General features: G+C 34.3%; 1 protein-coding gene across 4 annotated transcripts in view; it reads left to right on the forward strand.

Annotated features, from left to right (window-relative positions):
- Positions 1–26,213, forward strand: part of CSMD3 (CUB and Sushi multiple domains 3) — a 585,000-nt gene that overhangs the window by 249,584 nt on the left and 309,203 nt on the right. For all 4 annotated transcript variants that reach the window (XM_058018891.1, XM_058018902.1, XM_058018909.1 and 1 more), the window contains 3 exons: positions 136–223; positions 10,424–10,548; positions 12,790–12,911. In XM_058018891.1, the coding sequence (XP_057874874.1) occupies positions 136–223; positions 10,424–10,548; positions 12,790–12,911 (335 nt within the window). The remainder of the gene's footprint in view (positions 1–135; positions 224–10,423; positions 10,549–12,789; positions 12,912–26,213) is intronic.

Here is a 26,213-nt window from a genome sequence, read left to right on the forward strand (position 1 = left end):
AAGACCTAAAAGGAAAAGGATATGCTTTCATATTTGTTAATTGCTTGCCTCTGTATTTTCTAAAAACTTTGTTTCTTTATGTATTTTTTGTTTATTTTATTTTGTTGTTGTTTTTTTTTGTTTCTTTTTTTCCAGTAAATGAGGGAGGTATTAAGCAGGCGTCCAATTTGTGTCCAGATCCTGGAGAACCAGAAAATGGAAAACGGATAGGCTCAGATTTTAGGTAAAATATAAGTTCTATTGTATGATTTCTCTAACACTGAACTTGGAAAATGAATATGTTGAAAATGTATTTGTGTTGCTGAGTACTTTTTCAAAACTGACCTTCTTAGTAAAAAGTGCACTATAATTCTGTATAAAATTATGTAATGCAATATAGCATATACCTAGTATGCTAATAGATAAAATACCTGCCTAGGAGAGATCATATATCTCTGAAAATCTGAAAAAATAGGATTGAAGGTAAGTTTAGGTTATTTTCTTATGTAAATACTGTGTAAGATTTATAAATATTGAGCATACATGTTTTACTAAAGGGTTTTGCAAAGGACAAAGTAAAACTGAATACAACACAAGAAAAACAATAAAATCTCAGAGAGAAATTTCAGATCTTACAGAAATATTCATTCAGTCTAATAGAGAAATTACAGTCCCTACAGTATGTTTTCAGGAACCCAGAAATTCTAAATATGCAGATGTATTTCCTTAGTAGTCCTCACATTGGCCTAGAACTCTTAATACAGACCATTTTTTTATTATTTTTTCTTCAATTCACAGCTATCTTTGAAATTCCTTATCTTGTAAGATAAAAAAGGCTTTCAGTATTCTTTCAAAATATTCTCTTGTTTTATCAGTTAACTTGGGTCCTAATTCCAGTATCACCAGTGGTTGATGAGTAGAGACACAAAAAATGAATTTTTAAGAACATTTTGGATTAATTTTAATCTCTTTTCTGAATTTGTGATTTTTTCCTTTTCAATTGTTGGACATTTATTTAAAAGGGTTAACATGCATATTATTTTATACTTGACATACAAAGACACTTCAGACTGTATTAAAAAAACTATGTTCTTGTTTCACAGCATATGCTAATTTCACATTATGTTTACAAAACATGAAACACCTTAATGATGAAAGAAAAAAAGAAAGAAGTAGAAGGCTGATAATTTTAAAATTAATTGGTTTTGGTACATTCAAGTTTGATTTCTGTGTATTTTGTATTGTGCATATCACACAGCACACTTCTAAGCATTTGAAGGGAGCTCAGAGTAATCTGGATGTACAAAGATTTTACAAAATTATGATTTTTCATTCTTTTACATAACTTCTTGTTCCTTTTTGTGTGTGTGTTTTGTCTTTTCTCCTTGTAATCAAGGAGACACAGGACTGAAACACAGGACTGAAAACTGCATCCTAAGTAAATATGCTAGCTAGCAAACAGTTACTAAAATTTCTTAATTTTTCATGTCTCCCTATTTCTATAGTTTTGAGAAAAGCAAAAGCTCAATGTGCATCTGAGAAAGCTTTATAACTAATTTTATAAAAATGCAATTTCTTGTGTTGGCTTTCAAAATAAAAAAGCATATATTTTCAGAGAAAAAAAAAAGGCTGTATTTAACTATAACACTTTCTAGAATAATTACTTTGGATGATATTTTGTGTTTTAACCTCAAAAATATGGCTTGAGAGCAGCAGCATTTGACAGACAACCTGCCAGCTCTTTTCTAGTGTTAGCTCTGCAAGTGATCATGAAAAGACCTACTTACAGAAATTATTCTAGTTAAACTTATGTGAGGGCAGTACCTCGAAAAAGATATGATGATGATCATGCCCTCATCTTTCTTTTTAGAGCAAAATGTTAGGATTTCAGTTAGCATTATTTTTAACTGTATACTGGAATGATGTATCAGGCTTTCCTATTTCAAATGCATTGATGAGAAAATGAAAGGAAAAGGTATTCAAATTACTGAACAATAGTATAAAAGATCTAAACTACCAGCATCAATGTCTTTTACAGTGTTTCTTTTCCCTAATTTCTCATTAATCTTGGTGATATTTTTTTATCTTAGAAGTCCCCCAATAATCTTTCTTAATTTATACTTGTAAAAAACATCACTGGTGCATATTAGTAAAACGTGCATTTAACTTGGATTGAAAACTTCATACATTGATAAAGGTATTACAGGACACAAAAGCAGACTAAAAATTTTCAGCAGATTTAATAAAATGCCTGTTAAAATTAACCTGGTTTCAATTCCTGACATTATGATAATGGTTGTTCAATTGCTTCATAAGCATCCAAAGTAAGAATGTTACAAATTATTGTTGTGTTAATTTTTTTTAAAAGCATCTAGTACCATGGAGAATAGTTTTCATTCTGGCCTATACCTGGCTGATAGATAAATAACACACTTTCACCTTTTCCTTCATGAAGCCACTGTCTCTGTAATGAAGGAAATAGCTTTAATTTAAGCTTGACTCTTTTTTCCTTTCTGAAAAGAAAGTACAATTCCAATTGCAAAAATTCCTTCATTTGAAAACATAGTATTTTGAAGAAGGGTTTAGATCTATCTCTACTAACATCAATCAAAATTTGATTTCTGTACAATTTAATATATTATAGAGAAGAGCATGCTCTTGTCACATATCCTTAGCTTTCTTTAAATGTGAAGGTGTAGGTTTGGAAGCATTGTATTGCAGTTTTACTTCTGTTCTGATTAAAAACACTACCTGCTCTCAGCACATTAATTTCCTCTTACATAGTTCTTGCACAGATTTACAAAATCTCTAATGCAAGCTCTTAGACAAACTGGAGCATTCCATGACATTATTTGGGGCCTGTAATTCCATGTTTATCCTTCTGGATATTTTTTCTAACATTAAAATTCCCCATAGCTGTATTTTGGGGTATTAAAGGCATTGTTTCTGATGCTAGATGCATATTTGAGCATACAAGGTTTTTGCATGTTGAAATAAAGTCAAGAAGACTTATAGCTGCCAGCTTTTCCTGTATTGAAAAAAAAATTCTACTTCAGAAAGAAAACTTCCCATCCATCCCTAGGATTTTCTTAAAATTTCAGATACAATAGTGATTATTCAGCTAGAATTTACAATTTTACTTTACTTGTCAACCACTGCAATAAAATCTTTTTAAATCTAATAATAAGTTTTTCTCACGTGTCCAGTTTTAGAATGAATGCCGCTATGTAAAAATATAAGATGTAATAGATCAAAGAGATAAAAGTTTTCCCATGGTTTTGTTTCTATTTTTCGTTATTTCTAGTGGAATAAACATATTCATATTCATATCCTGAATTATCCTTTAACAGGAGATTTTTTTATAAGGCATACATTTTCCTTCATCACCATCTCAAAGTTCTATCTTCATGGCATGAATCAACAAGCCCATCTCTATCCCTCTACCTCTGTAGTGTGGTCTCACTAGGATTTAAAGATTTAAAGAATTCTGATCAAACCTGTATCACAACAAAGCAGTAAAAACTGTTGGACAAAAATGCTGGTATAGTCTTAAAAATATACATTCTACTGACAGAAGGAAGAATATGAAGTTTATGATAAGGATATAACAAGTCCACGTAAGTCACCAAAAGGTTGAATTACAATATAGTTAATGATTACATCATCTTTCATTTTATATAATAAATTAATTTGTAGTTCTTTTCTTTGGAAGAATGAAATTCAGCATTAATTGACTAGATTGACTAGAAGTTTCACATTTGATTTTCCTTAAATCTTCTCTGAATCACCTATCCTTCTCTGCAGATAAGCAAGGTGAGCTTCTAGACTTGGAAACTTGAAGCCAGACATCCTAAAAATGAACCAAACTTGGTTTGCTTGAGATATGAGTCTAGTTTATGGGGGATTTGTGCACCTATCACTTTTTTAACTGTTAAGTGGATCCTTTGTCAAGAAAAAGTGTCTGACAGTACAAGCTTTGCAAGAAAAGATTGCACTTTTTTTTTAAAGATGACTTACTAATGACTTCCATAGTGTCAGGAAATTTAGTCATCAGTTTAGTTTTTTTCAGCACACAGTAAGGATTTTTCTTGGTCAGAAATTTGGAAGATTTAGATATTCTAACATTATATCATGGAATCCCAGCATTTTGCAGTAATATTTCCATGTACAAACTTATCTGTGAAAATGTTCCTATGGATGTTCTTGAGAGAGATGCTGTGACAGCTTGGGTCTCATACAGTGACTCAAAGACAACAGTAGAACCTATCTGTAGCTTGCACATAAAAAAAAAATATGGATCAGCAGTGTGTAGAAAGTTGCCAGGTTAAAAAAAATCACTGTTCTTAATACTGAAAACTTACATGTCTTTACTTTCTTTTGCTGCAGACAGAAGAAAAAAATATATGTGTTGATCGTTTCTTTATGCTAGGATTAAAATATATGCTATTGCTAAATTAAAAATTTGATAGAGATGGACTTTAAGAACTGATTAATTATTTCTGGCTGTACATTTTCTTCTATGACTAAAAAGAGTGTCCTCTCTCAAATTTGTTCAGTTGCAGGCATAAAATCATGAAGATGGTTTTGATTCCTTGCATAATTGATTATTTTTCAATAATAATTTTAAAAACTTATCAAATAATGGAGAAGAAGAACCCAAAATGAGGTCGTTTGCCACAAAAATGCCAACTGTTACAATAACACTACTTAGTATAAACTTCACATGAAGTTCAAAATTTTACACTTTCTCATCCTTTAGAGGTCCTATAGTTCATTTTGGACTCTTACTGCTTTTATTTTCTGCTGTTTAAAGAGAAATCACAAATTTGAGGCAAATGATGAAAATTTTAAAAACAGATACGAACTTAAAATTTTGTTCAGATTTGTATACTAACTCCCTTATTTGATACTTGTTTATACATTTTCCTAATAAAAATATATCCAAAGTTTGGGTTTTTATGAAAATGCAAACCTAATGGCAATCATCTTTTGTCTTATTAGAAACAGGAATTTGCAGATAAAGTTACTGAGAGACACTCAGGTCAAGCATTCATTTTTTGAATTATGAACTGCTGTAGCGCATTATGTTATATAATGCAAAAGTTTTGCATTAATTCAGGACAAATTAAGCAGTTTATGTGAGTCATAGAAATATTGATTGGAAGGTCCTTCAGAAGGCATCCAGTCCATCCTCCTGCCCAATGCAGGACTAGTCAGATCAGCTCTGGCTTTGTTTAGATAATCCTGAAAACTCCAAGGATTAAAGATTTAACAAGAGTTTGTGTATGCTGTTCCAGTTCTGCTCTCCTTTATTGAAGGAAATTTCTTGTAAAGTAAAATCTGAATCTTCCAAATTGTCCCTTGTATATTATCTGGCACATTTAGAAAAGTTTGGCTTCATTATCTTTGTAATGGATCCTGAAATTGTTATGGTCTGCTATTAGATAGTACCTTAGCTTTTCCTTTGTCAGACTAATTTGTCAGTATCAGAACTTATGTTGATTTCCTAATGCTCAGATTATTACTGTCCACTGGCTGAATATGAAGAGATTGAATTCCTACTCTTCAAGAACAGCTGCCAAGCCGATTTTTCTTATATATCAATTCCGTGTGTGTTTTGTCAGCTCTCAAAGCCCACTGCTGTAAAAAGTACTCTCAGAAATGTTGTTGATGTTGAGCACTGAGATACTGAGCACTGCTACATCTACCACTGGGCTATGTAGCCAGTCATTTTGTCATAGAAGACAATCAAGTTGATCAAGCACGACTCAATTTTGGTAAATTTGTGTAAGTGCTCTTGATTTCCCGTTCATGCTTTACCAGAGCACATGTTCTTTCCAGAGATCAATGTAAGATTCCTATCATCTCCTTGCCCTTTGTAAAAGTTCATGTAATGTTAGCCTTTCGATGATCAGTCAGAACATCTCATTATGGTTTTTCGTAGATGATACCCACCTTGCACAGACTCGGAGATTTTTCAGCAGCCTTTGGTGAAAGATATCTGGCCACCTGGCCTTGAATACAGCTGCTTCCTTTTTCCTGTTGTTTCCAAGTATTGGCTGTCCCTCTACTTCACAAATTATGTTATGATACCTAGGAGCACATCTGCTGTAGAAATTGATGAAGAAAAGGCATTTTGTGCTTCTGCCTTTTCCATATTGGATTTCAGCACCACAAGATTGCTTCATCCATTTACAAATGAACCCAGATTGTATATAAACTTGCTTTTGTGACTAATATATCCAAAGAAGCATTTTTGTTTTACCAGTGTGCCTTACTAGTCTTAGCTTTAGCTAGGGTTTCATTCAAAAGTCTAATTTAGTTACCCAGAGACTACTAAATTAGTAGATCCAGTTCAGTAAGTTCATTAATCATAAATGACCAGAAGATGTGCTACAAATGATTCCTGTATTCTAAAGATTTTCTCTCAGCATTAACTTTTCATCACTTTGTGTTAGCATACTGAATTCAATTGCCATTGACTGCATCCACAAACAATTTTTTTAAATGAATATATTCTGATTCTGAAATTTTATGAGATTTTCATTCTATCCTTGATATTTTTTCCTTTTTTTAGTGATGTATATCTATATTGTATACCACAATGAACAGCTTCATAATTATATCATGCTTCAGTTTTCTTGAGATTTTCAAAGCAGAAATAGTCTACTTTAAGGGGACTTCATCTAGTAAGCAGTTTGGACCAAATCTAAGTCAGGACATCAAACTGTCCTTATTTTTTCACACTATTTTTGGTCATTTGTTCCCACAATCTGTTTTCGGACTACTCTACCAGTTTTATCTAAAATAATACCTGCCCACAGTTCAGAGGTTCCCCTAAAACCAGCTTCCACAATCTGATTTTCTCACTCCACAATATTTAGTTCTCCAACAGACCAGAAGGCTGAGATCAGATCTCTCACATGTCCTCCTACAGTACCTCTGGATATGTAATAGATGTCATCAATTTTATCCTATCAAGGTTCTGTCTTTGTCCTATACCACAATCCTTCCATCATCTGAGATCCTGTCAAAGAGAAAGAAAATAAAAACTTAAAAACCTACTGAAATTGTTGCTATGTCACACATCACACAAACCCTCATCAAACTCTTGGCCTATCTTTTATTTCATTTTGTTTTAGAGCTAATGATTTTTCCCTGGTAATTTGCATGTCCTGTTTGAATCTTCATCATATTCACTTCATGGGCCTCATGCACCTGCCAATGGAGGGAAGTGACACTTTACCCTTTTGTACTCAAGTAATCAAACTGATTTTAGAGAAAGATGAATTTCTAACTGAATAACTCTAGCTCACATATTAAAGGTATTGGAAAATATTGTCGTCAGAAACAAGAAGAATCTCTCCTTTGATCGCTGTGTCGGTCATTCACTTAAGAGTTGGACTCCATGATCCTTGTGGGTACCTTCCAACTCAGAATATTCTATGATTTTGTGATTCTCTGACACTAGAAAATTTGGAAAGAGTTGGAAGAATTTCCATTTTTAAGAGTGTATAGATAGATAATGGCAGCAAAATATTAAAAAATGGTAATCTTGACTATGCTTTTCAGTTCCTCAGGGAAATATTTTCTTAATATTTTCTTGACAAGCTCTCTATTATTTTCTTTTTTTAGTTGATCTTCCATAGAAACTAATCTCTTGCTCTTCTATTTTCTTTCTTAGACTGGTACTTTATGATCTGCTTATCTAATTGCCCTTAGTAGGTCTCACTCACACAGCATATATGTCAAAGATTTTGTAAATTATCCAGTCCCACTCTGAGTCCAGTCATATGCTTATGGTCATATGCTATTAAATATCAGTTTAATATCAAAACTAATTCGGACAAGTAAAGTGGACTTCATAAATTTATACTTTTCTAGATGAAATAATTATCATGCTTGTACAGTCTTCATAATTATTCAGACCTCTGAGATGTTAGCCTGTTACAGTTGCTTTTTTTTAACAAAGAGTTTAATTTTATTTGTAAATGGTGTACTTCCTGCTCGGCATTTCCTTTTTAAATCACTCCATGGCTAGTTAAAGGAAATATATTACCATGTTATTTTTCTTCACGTGTTCCTTTTTCTTTTCCTGATAATAAAGATCCTCATATTTTCTCAGCATGACTTTCTGAAGGAGATGATTATGAAAATCTAATCTTGAGAAAGATATTCGTGTCTTCCCAATTGCTACCCCTTGAACTTTCCTAACCATATAGTCCCTGTAGCAGCTGTGCATAACTTTTTTAATTAGTTATAGACAATCTTTGTGTTTGATAGTTTTGAACTATCCTCCAACTCGATGATCTGCCTGCTGAGTCTTTTTCCTCAGTCACCTATAAAAGCCTTTTATCCTTACATTGCAAGGGCCTTTACATTATATTTACTTTCTTTATTTCAGTTTTTCACTTTTATATCTCCTTTTTTGGTGGATTCTGCAGCTTTTCTTTATCCCATTCTTTCACAAAAATTCTTAGTCAAACAGGAACTGTTTTGGAACAGTTTATAGAGCTGTTACCCACTGTCAAATCCTCCTTTTCTGAGATATCTGTTCAGGTGACTGTATCATCTTTCATGTCCTCATTTTCTTAGTATCTATGTCCCTGTAAGGCCCAGGTACTTCCCAGATTTCATCAACTGTTTTGTGCTAACACTGTTCTTTTTCAATATCTAACATTTCTAACTCCCTTAAGTTAATTCTTTTTCTGATAAGTATCAATCTTCTTTAGCAGCTTTTTTCATCATAGATTAATAGATTACCTGAAAAAAATTATTCTCTGGATTGTGCACTCAGCCTTTTTCTTTTTCTCTCTGCCTTTGTTAATTGGAGAATTGTAACACTAAAATGGCCTTCCATCCATCCATCCATCCATCCATCCATCCATCCATCCATCCATCCATCCATCCATGGTCAGATAACTACATGGCTTACAGTGTTATACAGGAAGGCTGCTATATCAAACTCTTGGGGAGTTACTGCACATTTAATCTTAAAATACCTAGAGAATTGCATTCAGAGTGTAGCCAAGGTCTTGTAAGTCATATGTGTGTATAAAGCATTTTACACTTTGCAGCTGTGGCAGACAAGCCTTTAAAAACAGCAGGCTGAAATTATGAAGTGTGAGGTACTGATATCAGAGAAAGGCCTGATTATTGGCTATTTTCAGCTATAATCAGGATTTGAAACCATAATGATATTTGAAGGAAAAGACTTAAGAATATACATTTATATATTGATTTATTCAACTTTTCTGGAACGAACAGCTCTTTTCCCTCTTCCCACCTAGCCCCAGTCCTCCTCTCAGAAAAACTTAACAAACAACAATAAAAAACAAACAAAACCAACCAACAAAAACAAACAAAAAATGAACCCAACAAACAAACAACAAAACAAAACAAACAACCAAAAAACATTTTTCTGGACTTCTTGTTTTGTCCTGAGCTGTTTCCAGCACCAGATGTCAGCTTCATATGAGAAAGTATAAAACCTTTTCAAGCCAGCATTATAACTTCATAAATTATCACAGCTAAACACCTCCAAATATGTTTTTAGAACTCTTTTATTTTCTTCCACTAATTTGAGAAACATATGCCAGTAAAATGAGCAAATCCTCACATTCTAGTAACTTTCATTTCTTGTAACTTATCTAGTAGATGTTACATTTAAAATCTTTTTACTTGCAAGAGTACAGCGACCACTTCTATGAAGTTAAGACTTCACTGCAAGCTTAATTAAAATCTTGACCTTCTAAACAAAATATAAAACAGTGCTATAATTAGTATTCTTAAAATAATACAAATTAATATATTATAATTTTAATAATAATATATTAATTTTTAAATACAAGAAACATTATTAATATCTAGCCCTTTTTCTCTGGTATTATGCTCCACCTTCCAATGCCCTCCAGCTCAAAAGCACTAGATTTCCTCAAGAACAATCAGGGCTGGAAGACATTCACAGCATATTATTTATGTACTGAGGTCTTCACTGAGAGAAATAAAATGTTTATACTAGGAACTTCTCTTTCAGTCTTGCAGCTCACCTTTTGCCTTTTCTTCTAGGTGATTCCCTTATCGCTTTCCCATTCTTTCCTAGCTTCAATGAACATAAATAACTACTTTTAGTTACACAATGTCTAGATTTGTCAAATTTTTACTGTATGGAGGTCTGAAGTTAGGTCAGAAAATAGTCACCTGACCTCCAAATGACTGTTAAAAGAGACAAACCAGCTCCAGCCAAAGTAGGCCCAGGGAGGGCTGAACAGCGTGCACTATCAGGCTAGTACATAGCCTTCAGAATTTTACTATTGAGAGCAGAAATTTCTGGATTACGCATTAGTATTGTTTGTCAGGACCATCATATCTAAAGGAATAGGAACAATGGACTGCTACCTATTTGTTAAAAAATGCTTATTTTTATGTCATTGTTTGATTTTAGCTTGGGAGCAACGGTACAGTTCTCCTGTGATGAAGATTATGTGCTACAAGGTTCCAAAAGTATCACCTGTCAGAGGATAGCTGAAGTTTTTGCTGCATGGAGTGATCATAGGCCTGTGTGTAAAGGTAAACAGAAATTTTTACCCTCACAGTGATTATTCTATTTGGCATCTATCCATTGTTTGATAGCCAATCCTATTCAATTTTTTGTAAGTATCTGAAATTTTAATCCTAGTGTCCTCACTTTCTTAATAAAAAAAGATTCTCCTATGCTGTTTTGTTTAACATGAACTTTGTATTTCAGTATGCTTGCTTCAGTAGGCGACTTACATTATAAATTTTTCTTCATAAGGAGCTGACACAAACCTATCACACCCTAATTATTAGAACTTATCAAGATGGATATCAAAATCGCAGTGATTAAATATAAAACCAGTAATTCATCAAGCTTCCTCATTACACATTTTATAAGCAGATAAGAAATTCTTGAGTTTATAATAGGTAAGTAGCGGAGTAACAAGTCTACACCTGGTTTTGACCCCAAGCAAATGGATAAAGGGCAAAAATTCAGTGAAAGAAGAAAAGCACAAAATAATTTTGCTGAAAATATTTGATGACCTAATACAGCAGCAAGTGGTATGATGAATACCTGAATCATGGAATGAAAGTATTAGTGTGTAGGTACAGATCAAATATTAATATATAATGAAATTATTAATGCACACAAGTACACAGAATTTGTCCTAATCACAACAGGGTTTTCTTTTCTGGATTTCAAACTTAAAGTACTGGAAACAAGTGTCTGTTAGGAATATTTAAAATCAGTATAAATAATAGACATTGTGTGTCAAAGACATAGATTTCATTCCACTGTAGAACAACATGGTTCCTTTGAGACCTTCACTATGAGGCTACACCAAGAAAAGGCAGCAAACAGAGCTCATATTTCTTCTGTAGCACCCAGGCAAAGGAGCTGTGCTTTACATCCCAACTCTGCCCCAAAGGATGGACTCACATGTTCAGATGGAGCAGCAAATTTTCTAGAACACTTATGTTTTTCCTCTCCTGACTTACTTCCCACATACAAGCTGCAAGAAGTCATGCAATTTCTTATTAAATATATAGACAGAAATGCTTGGCATTAGTGTTACTGGTGACCCTAATGTGTTCAGCAACTGATCCTAAATGAGGAGCCTTCCTCTCACCTCTCTACCCTCTACTTCTTTCCAAGGAGCTGGTGTGACTTTGAACACACTCATCACCAGAGAACTGCTTCTCTGAGGGTGGTACATTCTTTCTAGAGAGTAATGTCAGTGAAGGAACAAGCCTTCATCCAGCAGCAGCTGCATCCTGTGTTCAGGATTGATAAAATACATATGCTATGTGAAAGTGCAGTGCAACTCTCGGATTATTTCACATATCTAAGTGTCAATTTGTTTTATTCAATTATGCAAGACAGTCTGTCAGAATTCAGTGGAAGAAATAGTTCTTTAGCTTTTGCAGTTTATGTGGTGTCATAATAATCACTGGAGAAATAGGATGGGCTCATGTTTAGTTGAGGTTTCTTGTCAGTTTTACATCTTCATACATGAAAAGTTAACCAGTAGGGCGTTCAGCAAAGATCTGAATATCAAGGAAAGAACAATAAAAGTGTTATTGACTTCAACAGACTAGGAATTTAGTGCCTTGAAAGTGTCACTTGAAAGCACAAAGGACACAGTTTATATCCTTTGTATTATTCATGACAGAGATGCAAGCTATGTAAATAAGAATATTTTTTTTATTGACATGCTATTGTAAATAACCATACAGACTTTGAATTGAAAATAAATACCCTTTGTAATCTTTAGAAATAGATAACACTGTTTTGTGTTAGTCTAACTTTTACAAGATTCATTTAAATTTTTCAGTGCTTTGGCCGTTGATTCAATGGGTTGTACAGGGGTTATAGAAGAAAAAAATGCTGATATGCCATACATCAACACATATCAACAAAAAACCCACCTATGCACAGTGATAAAGGTTTCTACTATTTAAATTTGTCTTTCAAGACATTAGTGAAGGTGGAATAAGTTAGTCTTTGAAGAATTTTAAAAATAAATAGGGCAGATTCTGATACTGTATTTACTGTTTTTCCTCAAAATACTTTCAACATTTTTTAAGATTATAAGTTTAGACACAAGAAATCTATTTTATTTTGACAGAATAATTAAACGTGAATGTTCTATTCTCTTGTAAGAGGTGGTTCTGTTTCTGTCTAGTGGTATTTTAATCCTCATACCTTGATTAGTGTAAGTTAGAGATCAGTTTATGAACCTGCTACATGTGTTTTCCATGTGAATTAAAAGATGAACTTTCTTTTTGCAGTCAAAACTTGTGGATCCAATCTTCAGGGGCCTGGAGGCACTTTCACATCACCCAATTTTCCATTTCAATATGACAGCAATGCTCAATGTGTGTGGGTCATCACAGCTATCAATACCAATAAGGTAAGTTTAACATTCTGGCTTTTCTTGAAAAAAACCCAAAAACAAACAAATCCCTCCCTCCACCTCCAGCCCCCCAACCCTAAACCAACCAAACAAAGCACACATAGACCATAACACTTTTCGCTAATACGATTTATCTCTACAGTCCAGGTTTTGTACTAGGTGCATTTCAGATATTTTTAAGAAATGTCTGACACCAGATGACTATGGACAGATGTGAAAACCTCTTGTTTCCCCTAAGATAGTTTTAGTTTTTGTATGCCAAGTAGATACTCTCATGTTTTTTATGTTATTCTCCAACTTAATTCCCAGAAGCAACTCTCCAATAGTATGAGGTAATTTCATGGGCCCACTAGTATTGTGTTATAAGTGGAAGAGCTATTTTGTGTGTGTTTATATCATGTTTGGCCTTTGACTGTGTGAGAAATCACTGAAGTTCCTGAATTCACTTTCCCTTTGTGAGGAACTGCTTTGAAGATGTTTATCCTATTGTCTGAACCATTGTAATAAAATCTCATGTACTTTATACCTACACTTTAAAACAAAAGTACTGAGAGTTCTGATAATGTCAAATGAGTCAAAGTGGAGCAATTAAGCTAAGTTATGACACCAGTTGTCTTTAATCTCAAGAACTAAACACCTGGAAGCAATGGCTATATTCTATTTGCAGGTGTATCATTTTGCGTGAACTGAGTGTAATGGACTTGTTTAGATGTAATAAAACATAAATTAGCTGTGCAGCTCAGGAATGTTTTATGAAAGACTATCATCATCTGTGTTTTCTGGTACAAGGATATGTTTTACCTCTAAATTTTGTTTTATATTGCCATCTGCATCACACTCCATTAACTGCTCAGATAGGTCTATAAGGCCCGCTCCTTTACACCTGAATTCATCAGAGGACTCAGTGAAAACCTGACTATTTTCAAAATTTCAAAACCCTTTTAGCTACACTGGTGTATTTTTCACTCTAATTCTGCAAAGTCCTGTGTGGAAGCTATCCTTATGTTCCACTTCAGTAAAAGAAAAAAGGATATTTATACAACTGATTAGAATTTTATACTCAAAATTATAAATGTGTTTAGGGAGGAGGCAATTTGTTTGTTTGATCCTTGTTCCAGGGACTACTAATCAAATTAATCCAATTTATAGGTCATAAAAAAAGTGTGAACAGTTCTTGAAAAATTATTCAGTCTCTGTTCCACAGATGGGCAAAAAGTTGAAAAGTAATATTAAAGATTTCTCATCACAAAGAATTTTCCTATTTTTATTTCTTTAATTAAAAACTACTTGTGAGCAAGATGAAATCTGTATACATGTCTAGAATTTCTGAAAGTTTTGTCAAATGTGCCAGCTGAATTTAGTATCATACCATTTGAGGAAATGAAACACAGCTACCACACGTTGTACAAGTTCTCTAAATGGACTGAAAATCTTCAATGAGCAGTTGAATGAATTTAAGACCCATTAGGCCATACTTTGCACCAAGGGCATGTCTACATAAAAAAAAGAAAGGCCAAATAAGATTTAGACATTCCACCATTGGTAGAAGCAAACCCTTGAGCTCACAAACTGGTACATATTTACTGGCAAGTCACAGGTGACTGCAGCTTTAAGATTTTAATGACCTGGAGCTTGTTAAGGATTACATTTTGCTGGTGATATTCATGTCTTAATGCTGCCTTCCTTCTCCCTCCCTGCCAATTCACAAGATGGTGACACAGTGTTAGCTCAAAACCCCAGAACTTTGCTTTTACCAAAATTATTTTTATGGGAATATTTAAAAACATTATTACTCAAATTTCAAAGTCTTATTTTCCTTTGAAATTTCCACTTTATGAATTTATAGAACAGCAGAAAATTAATTGAATAAATGTTTTGTCTCTGGTTGTCGGTGTGGTTGACAGAGTTACAGAATTATTGAGGTTGGAACGAACCTCTGGAAATCTTGTAGTTGAACTCCACTGCTCAAGCAGAACCGCCTAGAAGCAGCTGCCCAGACTTTGATATCTCAGAAGATGGTGTCCCCATAACCTCTCTGGGCAACCCGAGCTAGTGCTTGCTCACCCCACAGGGGAAACTATTTCCTGATGTTCAGAAGGAACCTCCTGTGTTTTAGTCTCTGCCCTCCAGTCCTGTCACTGGTCCCCACTGGAAAGAGTTTTGTTTCATCTTCTTTACATCCTCCCATCAGGAGTTTATAGACATTGAGATTCAGTGATCCTCTTCTTCTTTAGTGTAAGCAGGCTGAGCTGTCTTAGCCTTACATGAAAGAAGTTCCAATCCCTTAATCTTTTTAGCGCCCCTTCACTGCACTTACTCTAGTACCTTCCTGTCTTGCTTGTACTGGGCAGGTGCAATTGTTTTCCTTTCTCTCAAAACACTTGAAAAAAACCCAAGTTATTCCACATATAAAAATTCCAATTCTAATGAAAATAAAATTGGCCCTCTCTTTAGTCAGAGATCATTCCTGCTATAGTTCAAATAAAATGTGCTTAAGCTTTATTCTACACTGAATTTTTTTCATGAAACTGTAAATACTGCAAAATAGCATGTGATCATATGAAAACTTTCCTAGTACCTGAACAGTTCCATATTCTTATATAGAACACCATATAAGAATACACACTGTTTTAATACTTGGGGATTAATCAGAACTCCTATATTTAACTTCTGGTGGTTTAGTAAAATACTTCAGTATATGTATGCTTCAGTTTGATTTTATTTACAAAGCAGAGTTTCAGTGGCATGAATGGCTACTCTAGGAGTGACTTTTCTAGGAAGAGATCAGAAGTGGCCCCCATATCAGACTGAGACAGTTCCACCTGACTCCAAGACAGACCCACTATAGGACACCATCAGGCAAGCTGGTGGCATCTCTGGGATAGTTTATTTCAGTAAGGGCAAAAAAGGGCTGTACAAGAGCAGCTGAAGGAGGTGAATGAGAATACTCAAGAGAAATAACCACACAGACACTACAGGCAGAGCAGAAGGAGTGGAAGAAGGCACTCCCTGTGCTGGATCAAGGATTCCCCTGGAGCCTCTGTAGGGTGCCACTGATGCAGGCTGTCCCCCACAGCTCACAGAGTCCATGGTGGGGCAGAGATCCACCTGTGGTGTGTGCAGGACATGCGCCTGAAGAGGTGGGTGTGCCTGAAGGAAGCTGTGACCCCGCGGAGAGCCCAAGGTGGATCAGGTTTCTGACAGGACCTGTGACCCCGTGGGAGGAGCACACTGGAACAGATTTTGAAGAACTGCAGCCTTGTGGGAGAGACCCGTGTTGGAGAAGGGTGTGAAGAACTATTCCCTGTGGGAGGCCTCTAACTCTGGAGCAGGGAAAGAGCATGAGGAGGAAGGAGCAGCACAGATGAAGTGTTACAAACTGACTGCAGCCCCCATTTCACATTCCCCTTTGCCACTTTGGGAGAGAGGAGGGGGCAGAAGAGTCAGCAACAAAAATCTGAATTTGAGCCCATGAAGAAAGGGGTTGGGATGATGGTGGGTTTATATTTGTTCTTATTTGTCACTTTCCTACTCTAATTTTAATTGTCAGTAACTAAAACAAGTTTTCACTAGATTGAGTTTGTTTTGTCTGTGACACTAATTACTGAGCAATCTCCCTGTCCTTATCTTGACCCATGGGCTTTTTCATCCAGTTTTCTCGTTCTGTGCTGCTGAGGGGTAGTGATGGAGTGACTTGGTGAGCATCTGACAGGCAGCTAAAGTTAAATTAGCACACCTTGCATTTAAATACTCTGAAGATATAGTGTGAAAACAATAATTAGAACAGGTCACTTCTTTAAAATGAGATATGAACATTTAGATACAGCCATAACAAGGAATACCTGTTAGTTGGTGGTACATTAGTATTATACCAGTAATAAGAATACAAAGAAGTAATGTTAGATTAAGCAAGAAATTTTATTTCAAAGTGTAAGTTGGACACTGTTTCTGAACTTCTGTAATCTACTACTGAAATTGCTGCACTCTGAGTTAGATTCATCATGGGCACGTTGTAGTGCTAGGAACTGTATTATAATAGTTTCAATATTACCCAGAAAATACTGTTCTTTGCATGGTGTTGGTTGGAATAATAGCTCTTTGATATTTCAATGAAATGCAGATACACAGGAATTATGGAGTTTTTTAACTAAGGAACAGATAAAAGGTTTACAATGTTATCTGGAACAATATTCAGGTATGTTTATAGTTTTCAGAAAAGGTGTCTTGCACTGATTAGAAGAACATTACCTTGTTGAGATTAAAAGAAAAAGAGATCTTTTCACAAGTTAGATCAATTTGTTTTTATGATATATTGAGGAACTTGCATGTATACAGTCTTTGCTTATATAATCAGTGGTTTAACGTGTTTGGTTTTGATTCATGCTAAAATTGCCTTACTGTTCTGAACACAATATTGCTGGCCTTGTATGACTGCTAGAAGGCATACAAATTGGTAGAAATAATGGGTAAAACAAGTATTAACCGTGTCATGAAGTAGAATTATAGTGGAGAATTTGTATCATAATTGTAGTGAAGGATCCAGGGGTGGATTTTTTGTAATTTTTCGTAATTTTGGCTTTTGTTCTGTGTTGTGAAAATGTATTTTTGGATTTGATATAGGAAACTTTGTTTTCTGTTTTATTTATTTAGGGATTTTTGGTTGTTCTGAGTGAAGATTTTATTTTGAATATGGATTTTAATGATGTTTTGTGCCTTGAAGTCAAAAACCTCATTGATGTATAAATGAAGATTTGTCATTAAGAGGTTTTATAATGACTACAACAAATAATGTGATGATATTCATTATAAAATTACAATATTTACAATATTCTACATCACAGCTGTGAGAACCAGGATGACTTCATCATCCTGGTACTTCAGGGATGCTACTGGTTACATACTTTGCAGCAAAATAACTATGAAACGAAGAATCTTTTAAGGGAGAATGCAATAGATGAAAGACCCTGAAAAGCTCTTTAACTCTAGTATAAATGGCTTTATGCAAGACTGAATCTAGATAATTTTCTCCCAAACTGATTTCAGAAATATGTTTGATAACAGCACCATATAGTTGAATGAAATGTTTCCCACTCAATTATCTGCTTCCTTATCTTTGTACTGCATTATAACGGGTCTCTTGCCTCATACATCTAATTAGATATACTGTTCATGCCCAAGCCTTGTTGACAGTGGAGTACGGCCAACTGAAACCCTCAGACATGGCCAGAGATGACAGTGAGTTCACTATTGGAAAGTAGAATAAAAATTATTTGTGAAAGGAAAGTCATGTGGATGGACTCCAAATTAAAACTCATTGATGAAGGTGCACTGATACCTCTGATGTGATCAGTGAGATCCCCATATTTTCATTGTTCTTGTGCATGTTTTCTGCATTCTTATGCTTATATTAGGATCCTGTTCTCTGGACCTGATCTGTTTAAGAGAAAACAACTAATTTTTCAATAATTAATATTGTTATTAGAATATTTATACCTATGATGTACAAAGCTCTTAATAATCATTCAGTGGAGAAAGAAATATGAGCAATTGATACATAACTTTACAACAGTGAAATGTCGATGGCTGCCTGTGTGGTATCACACGAACATATTCTTCAAACCTTCTCAATGCCTTGTACCTTGCTTTGTTGCCCTCTTGAGGGAAATTTCAAATTCTCTGTGGAGTTCAGTACCTGCACATGTCTTTTCCAACAGTATATGATAAAGGAAATTATGGACAGTTTTCCCATTTCTGGGTTGTCCTAATATGTTTTCCATATAGTGTTTTATATACACCAATGAAGTGATTGTTGCCACTTTTATCCATGGCTACTCTGGAATCAACAAAAGCTTTGTTGATGAAAAATAGCAAAGCTTTAATTACAGGGATCTACTTGAAAGAACATTAAGGAAAATCATATCTTTTTGTGGAACTCTGAAGAAGCAACAAAATTTAAACTTTACTCGTCTTCAGCTGTGCTGCACATATTAGTAATCCTTGGGTCCCTTGAAAAATTTCTTGTGAATATCTGAACAGAAATGAGAACAATATTTTCTCAATTTGGACTCCATTTCATTACATCTTTCACATCTAGTAAGGGAAATACCTGGATATCTTTTGGGATACTGTATAAACTCATCAGTTAGGTTCTGGGACATGCTACGTATTGCCAGTAATTTATTCTGACATTAGGTAATGGGATAATTTTATGTTTACATTTTGAGTAGTAAACTGTATTTTCAAGATTTAATTCCCATCTCCTCCCCAATGCATTTTCTTGTACATATTTTCTCCTAAAAAATTAAAAACTATTTTCCTTTCATTGTTTTATAGGGAAAAAAAAAAGGAAGGAAGGACTACAAAATGATGAATTTTAAATTTAATGCCAGGCTAAAATACCAGTGAAATGTGAATTAGGGCTAAAGTTAACCATATAAAAATACCAGTGAAATCTGAATTAGGGCTAAAGTTAACCAGAGTTCAAGTCTTGTGGATTATACTTGCTGATTTTTTTCTAATCCAGAGTGGCAGAAACACTGTGGAAAATGTCAGTGCTAGAATGGCAGACTTTCTGACAGATCTCAACCACATTCACACCACCATTCACATATCATTCATCACCAAACATCAAGAAGGAGAAAAATAAGCAAAAGGGTTTCTTTAAAAAAAAAATCAAGCTTTTTTTTTTAGAATTGTAAGAAGAAATTATATATGGTGAGCCAACTGCTAAATTTAGATGGATCAGAAAACTAGGTCCTGGTTAGTTTTGTATGACAGGAATTTTTTTTTTTTAAATTTACCTGTATGTTATCTTTTGTCATCACCATATTCTATCTTGAATGTATTTCAATCATAAAAATCTCCTTACTGCTTGCATAAATACATTCTTTAAAATGTATTCTTTAGAATATAGGTTTTTGAAAGTTTGACAGTGTTCACATTGTTATCCTTTTATCTATTGAATTTTGAAATAATTTTGAAATTAAGAATGGCATGCTTGAGAGCTGGGAGATAGCTGACTTATGTTTTTGGCCTTAGCGTTCTTTTAATCATTGTACTTGCTAAGGATTTTTAGATTTTGGAAGTTGCGTTTTTTATTTGGTTTGTTGGGTTTTTATGTGGATGTCAGTTGTCTGTTAGGAAATCTATAATCTGAGTTTTGTTGAAATGGCAGAGCTTACTGAAAATTTATAACATCTGTTTCCAATTGCTGTAGTCCTTTACTTTCTAAGAAACTGTCTGAATAATTCAAAGTATCTGGGAAATTCCTCACATGACATTTTCTGCAAGTCTGGAGAATTATACTGAGGGAATATATTGCAACCATTCCTGAAATAATATTAAATATGGTTGTCATTTAATCACTTTGTATTAAAATAGTATTTTTTTAAAATATGTTTTTACATTCAATTCTTCCCTTCCTCCTTCCTTATGTCCTTAAGTTGCTGTTTTCTTCCTGCAAGAAAAATGAATCTTTCAATTTCTGAGCTTTCTTGCTTTTAGACCAAGCCAAAAATAAGCAAAAAATATTCAGAAAAGCACTGAGTATTTACATTTAATTTTCCACAGCTGTGTTTTTTTGTTAACCATGTCAAAACTGTCAGTGGAACATTTTCTAAGCTTGCTGTTAAGCCTAAACCCAGTTGCCATCCATATTTAATCAGGTTAACAGCATAAATCTCAAGCAGGCAGGGTGCTTCAGCATTAATTCAAAGGTCCATTTCATGAAGTTTCTTTTGGTCAGGTCTGTTGGAACAAAGCACACTGCAACTCTTTTTTACAAGCAAATCCCTCAAACTTGGCATTTCCTAAGCCTAGTGTGAAGCTGTACTGTGGGTGTTACAGTCAGTGAAATGATTAAAAAAGTATGAACATACTGAACTCGCTCTAAACTTATATTTTCCACATAATTGTGTTCTTCATCCATTCAGATTAAAAAGGCTGCTCTTGTATTTATCTATATTAGATAATGCATTTTTATCTTATATGAAACTAGAAAGTACAAATATATATTTTCGTTCCGTTCAGAACACAATAAATTTCTTTGTGGTGTTGGCTACGCTATTCTTCCATATTGTTCGTGTACATTTTGATCCAGTTAAAATATCTGAGTCACATATATACTACAGTTAAAAACTCTTGGAAATATATGTGGACAGAGGGGAGATTCTCTCAGCAGAATAAGAGCACAGAAGGAAATCCAGCTGTTCCTATGCTAGGAAGCTAACAGGTTTGGCTATGAGGGAACATGCTAAGCTGTTAAAAAAGAGAATTTGGAGTCAGGAAGTCTGTGCAGTAGTAGAGGGATAAATGACTTGTTGCTTCATCCTGAAATTTGGCTATAGGTCTTCATTATGAAAGGAGGACGGGTTCATTATCTTAATTATCGTAAACTTTTTTTCCTGCTATGTCTGTGACTATAGGAGTGATGTTTCACACTCTGAAAACATGAGCATAGGGAATGGGTGAGATTGTGCTTATTGCAATAGCTACAACAAAAGTAATTATTTCTCTTTGAGCCATTAGCAATAATAGATTTTAGCTGTTGCCTGTATTTACTATACCTGGAACTATTAACTCCACCCTTCGATAAAACTTTATGTAAAATTAAATGTCAAATTTGAATTTTAGTTCTTTTTGACTATTTATAAATTCCCAAATTTGGTCTCAGTTATGTCTCACACCAATTCTAAATGCAAACATTTTTCTTACTTTTACTTATCATGAGTATCCACACCCAAGCTAGAACTTTTAAAAAGATTTATGTATATGACTGAGAGACTTTGATAGCAAATTTCCAGTGCTTGTACTGTGAGCATTTGAGATATTTTGGTCTTTTTGGTTTGATGAATTTTTGGCACAGAACTTGTCACTTTTCTCCATGGTTGAGTTCACTTGGTTGGTCTTGTGAGTGATCTTCACAGGAAATTGTTCTGCTCAATATATACCTTTTTGTGATATTAGACTGGGAAATAGAGCTGATAGTAGTTTGTTTGATTGTTTTTCTGTTTTCTATGATGGGACTCCTTCAAAGGCTCATGGTTACCATTCTATGGTGTGATAATCTTGGCTGTCAGATGCTCACCAGACTGGTCTGTAATGCTCCTTCCTCAACAGGACAGGGGCAGAAAATATGAAGAAAAAGCTCACAGATAAAAATAAGGACAGGAAGATCAATCACTCGATACTCTCATATGCAAAGCAGACTCAGCTTGGAGAAATTAATAAAATTAACTGACAATTAAATCAGAATAAAATGGTTAAAATAAGAAGAAATCTTAATCAGCACCTTCATCTCACCCTGCAGTACCTCTGCTTCCAAAATCTTTCCTTGTAAATACAATACACATTTGGAGTGGAACCTGAAGACTTGTTCTGAGACTTAGGTCACAGTATGATTCCCATTTTCCCACCCCTTTCGGGATGTGTGGCTGCCCATCAGGTTAGGCTGACATCAGATAGTGACTTCTCTGCTTTCTTTTGGAACAGATGGTTTACACTCTGTGGGATTAAAAAGTGCAGATTTCTATGCTGGGTGCAAGGATATCCTTCTGAGTAACTACAGAGAGGAAGAACCAAAGCAGGGACAAGTAAATTTGAAGTCCTCAGGCCCTTCCTATGATTCCAATTATTTTACTATTTGAGAATAATAACTTTTTTTCTTTTTGTAAACTCTGACACTGAGCTTAGTTTTTTGTGAGAAAGATGAGTGTGATTTTTTCATTGTGGTTTTATAAATTAGTTCATTTTCCTTCTTATACCTATTACTGTCTCCTTATAATGGTCCAGGCTAGTCATACATCCTTTCAGGCTGTCTAGAGCATCTTTATCTCCCTTTATCTCCATAGCTATGAAAGTAAAAAGAAAAAAAAAAAATTCTGCAAAGCAGCCTTCTGGCTGGATGGACCCCACTATGTATTGGTATGTGGGATAGTTCCTACCCAGAGACTTGACTTTGCACTTCCCTTTGTTGAACTTTGTTTTAATGGTCCATTTTTCCAGCCTGTTGATGTCCCTCTTCATGGCAGCATGACCCTCTGGCCTATTAACTGCTCATCCCTTCTCGGTTGCTGTGGCAGTCTGCCCCATCATCTCAATAACCTATGAAGGTGTTAAAGAAGACTTGTCCCAATATTGACTCCTGAGACACAGCATGAGTTATTGGCCCCTAGCAAGACTTTGTGTCACTGATAACCATCCTCTTGGCCCAGACCTTCATCCAGTTTTCAATCCACCTTGCTAGCCTATACGTCAAAGGCTTGTCTGTTAATATCTTGACAATGCCAAAGGCCTACCTGAAGCCCAGGTGGAAAATATCCACTGCTTTTCTTTTGGCCACCAGGTGAGTCATGTAATTATAGAAGTCTATGAAAGTTTGCCAAGCATGACTTCCCCTTGGTAAAGCCATGCTGACTACTCCTGATGATTTTCTTCTCCTTAATTTTCCAAGATTGGCTACTCCATGGTAGCAGTAATATTAAATAAAATTATACCTAGTGTAAACAATTCAGATAAAATTATAGCTAAGTCTTATAATAAATGGTTGATTCAATATTTTTTCCTTCTGAAACTATTTGTCTATGATCAAATGTGTGATAACACAATTATTTTGATGGAAGAACCTGTGATTCTGTGGAAAATTATGGTGATAAAGCCAATCAATCAGACAGTGATATTTCCTTAGCTTTTACCATCAGATATAAATGCCCATTATTTACTTACTGGGAAATATTCAGACATCCTCAGCACAAAAGCAATTAACCATCCTGAGGGCATATGAGGACACTCAGATACAAACAGGATATGTTTTCTTCTCCTTGCCTAATTTCACTTCTACAAGTGACAAAGGCAACCAGACATCATTAAGAGTCTTTAGGTAGCTTTTTTTCTTGCTAGAGTAATAATGAAAAATGGAGAAAATAGGTATCTTGTGAATATTTTTCAGTGAGATGGATTTCTTATGTTTTGTTCTCATAATATGTAACTGCAAAAGAACCAATTAAACTATTGTTATGTTACAGAACATCTTGGATATGTTACATTCTTGGAAGGATATTTTAATTAATATTTATTCCTTAATATTATCTAATATATAGCTCATTTAAACTGTGTCTTAGCTTAATACTTAATTACACTCTTAAGGAGAAAACATTCCTTACATCTACAGAAATATCATCATTATTTTACTGGTAGAATGTCCCATTTTATGGAGGGAAAATGTTACTAAACATCTGAAAATATTTTTAGAGTTACATTTGCATTGGAAGACTCAGGATAAGAGACGCACAAGTACGTGCAACTTTGTGTCTTTGCTGTTCCCCTTCAGAAGCAGTTCTGAGGAACGTATTCTTGCCTCTGTTACACACCATTCTGCTTTGGATGGTTTGAATTTTTAAAAGTTGAGTACTTCACCTGGAACACTACCTTCCTTGGAAAATCTTCCGGGAGGTAATTTCATCAGGAGCTAGGTACTCATATTGAACAACTGTCTGGAAAATCTGTTGTGTGGAACACATCCTTCTGAGCATGCTCTCTCTGAAAAACTCTAGGAAGTTCTCAAAGTAGTCATTAAATATTCAATAAAACCTTTTCCCATTTTGCTGCTGAGCTGGTGTTTTGCCCAAGGAGTGGGTTCTAAAGGATATATTCCAAGGCACAAAGAAGATACACCTACAGAAATTTGTTAGAAATTAGATCTCTGCTCCCAATGATTCCTTTAAAAAATTTCTTACAAAATAATTGGGGATCAAAGTACATAGTTACAATTTTCAGAAAATCATTTTTCAAATAGGGCTTTACTTTTTCTCTGTAGAGATTGGATAATACTTATTAGTTTTACAGTCTCTTATTACTATTTCTGTGTAGGTTTATAACTTCAATTTAAATCAGGCATTAAAACTTGTTTGTTGTTTTTGGGTTTATAAATAGCAAGATCAGCCTAGAATGTAGAGAGAATTTTGCCTTCTATTTAGCTACTTTTTAATTATTTTTTTTTTAGGTAATAATGCGCAGGTCAGCATATTTTATTTTGAATAAAAATCCAAAACAAAACAAAAACAGATACATGTTTTTTATATAGTGGGTACATGAAGGAAGAGGAAAGGCAAAATTCCTTTTTCCTCATAGTAGTATATAGGGATGTATTTAATAATATCCTCTGGAACAAAATTCAAGGTATTATTAGCCTCTATCAGAACAATTGTAGCAGTCTTATACCTGCTGAATTAATCACAAATGCTATTATAAAGGAACAAAACTTTTAGGCACTACTGAGTATCTCTTTCTAAAAAAAAGAAAATATAGTAATTAATATATTGCTTAATTTTAAGATATTCTTCTTAGTTCTGAAGCCACACAGATACATATCTGATGTCATTAGTTGATTCATTATGTGTGAAATGTTGGCTCAAGACTGGTGGAAAACTGTCTGAGATGGGATCTTTGAAATTTTTTTCTTCTACCTTCCAGAACCAACTTTTGGTAGTATAATCCTATTATTGAGAATCTTATAGTTCAGACATATCAATAATGAATATTTTTGTTCATAACATTGTTCCCTGATGCTATACCTTGTTATTTGAAAATGTTTTGTGGTCCCTCATTTTTTTTCTATTCAGCTTTGAAAGAGACTGTGGGGCAGTGGATAAATGCAATAAATGCATAAGTATATTATAGCATGATCGATGTTTGTATACATAAATAAAACCCATGGATCTTATTTCATTTGTATTAATGCTTTAATCTTGCTCTAGGAAACTGGAAAAATAGATTTTACTAGAATGCATAGATCAAGAAAAACACCTGTCCCTGTGCTTCTGATTGCTATGCATCTACTAACCAGATCAATAGCACATTTTAGTAATGCTAGTCTGATTTAAAAATATGTAGAATAAAGCAATAAATCATCACAGTTTCCCCTGAAGTGTTTATTCTTATGAACAACAGACTAAAAAGTAAAATAACTCATAAGATTTTACTCTAATAATAAAGTGATTCAAGGATCCTACCCAACTTTGGTTTGCCATTTATAGATTTTCAGAAAAATTAACAAAGACACTGTTAGATAACTAGTAAAACAAGACTTTTTGGAAAGTTTATTAAAATGTTTTAAGTTGTTTACTCATCTTACCCAAATTTCAATTTTTATTTTGAAAGGTTCCATCGCAATCAAATTTAAATGCTGATATCGTCCAAAACCCTGTTCAGTTGACTGTTGTCAGTTGACTTTGCTAAAGGGAATAGTCAACATTATGAGCAGTGCAAGTCCGACTGACTTTGAGTGTGATCTAACTAAAGCTG

This window comes from Melospiza georgiana, chromosome 1 (assembly GCF_028018845.1).
Source record: "Melospiza georgiana isolate bMelGeo1 chromosome 1, bMelGeo1.pri, whole genome shotgun sequence".
Lineage (NCBI taxonomy): Eukaryota > Metazoa > Chordata > Aves > Passeriformes > Passerellidae > Melospiza > Melospiza georgiana.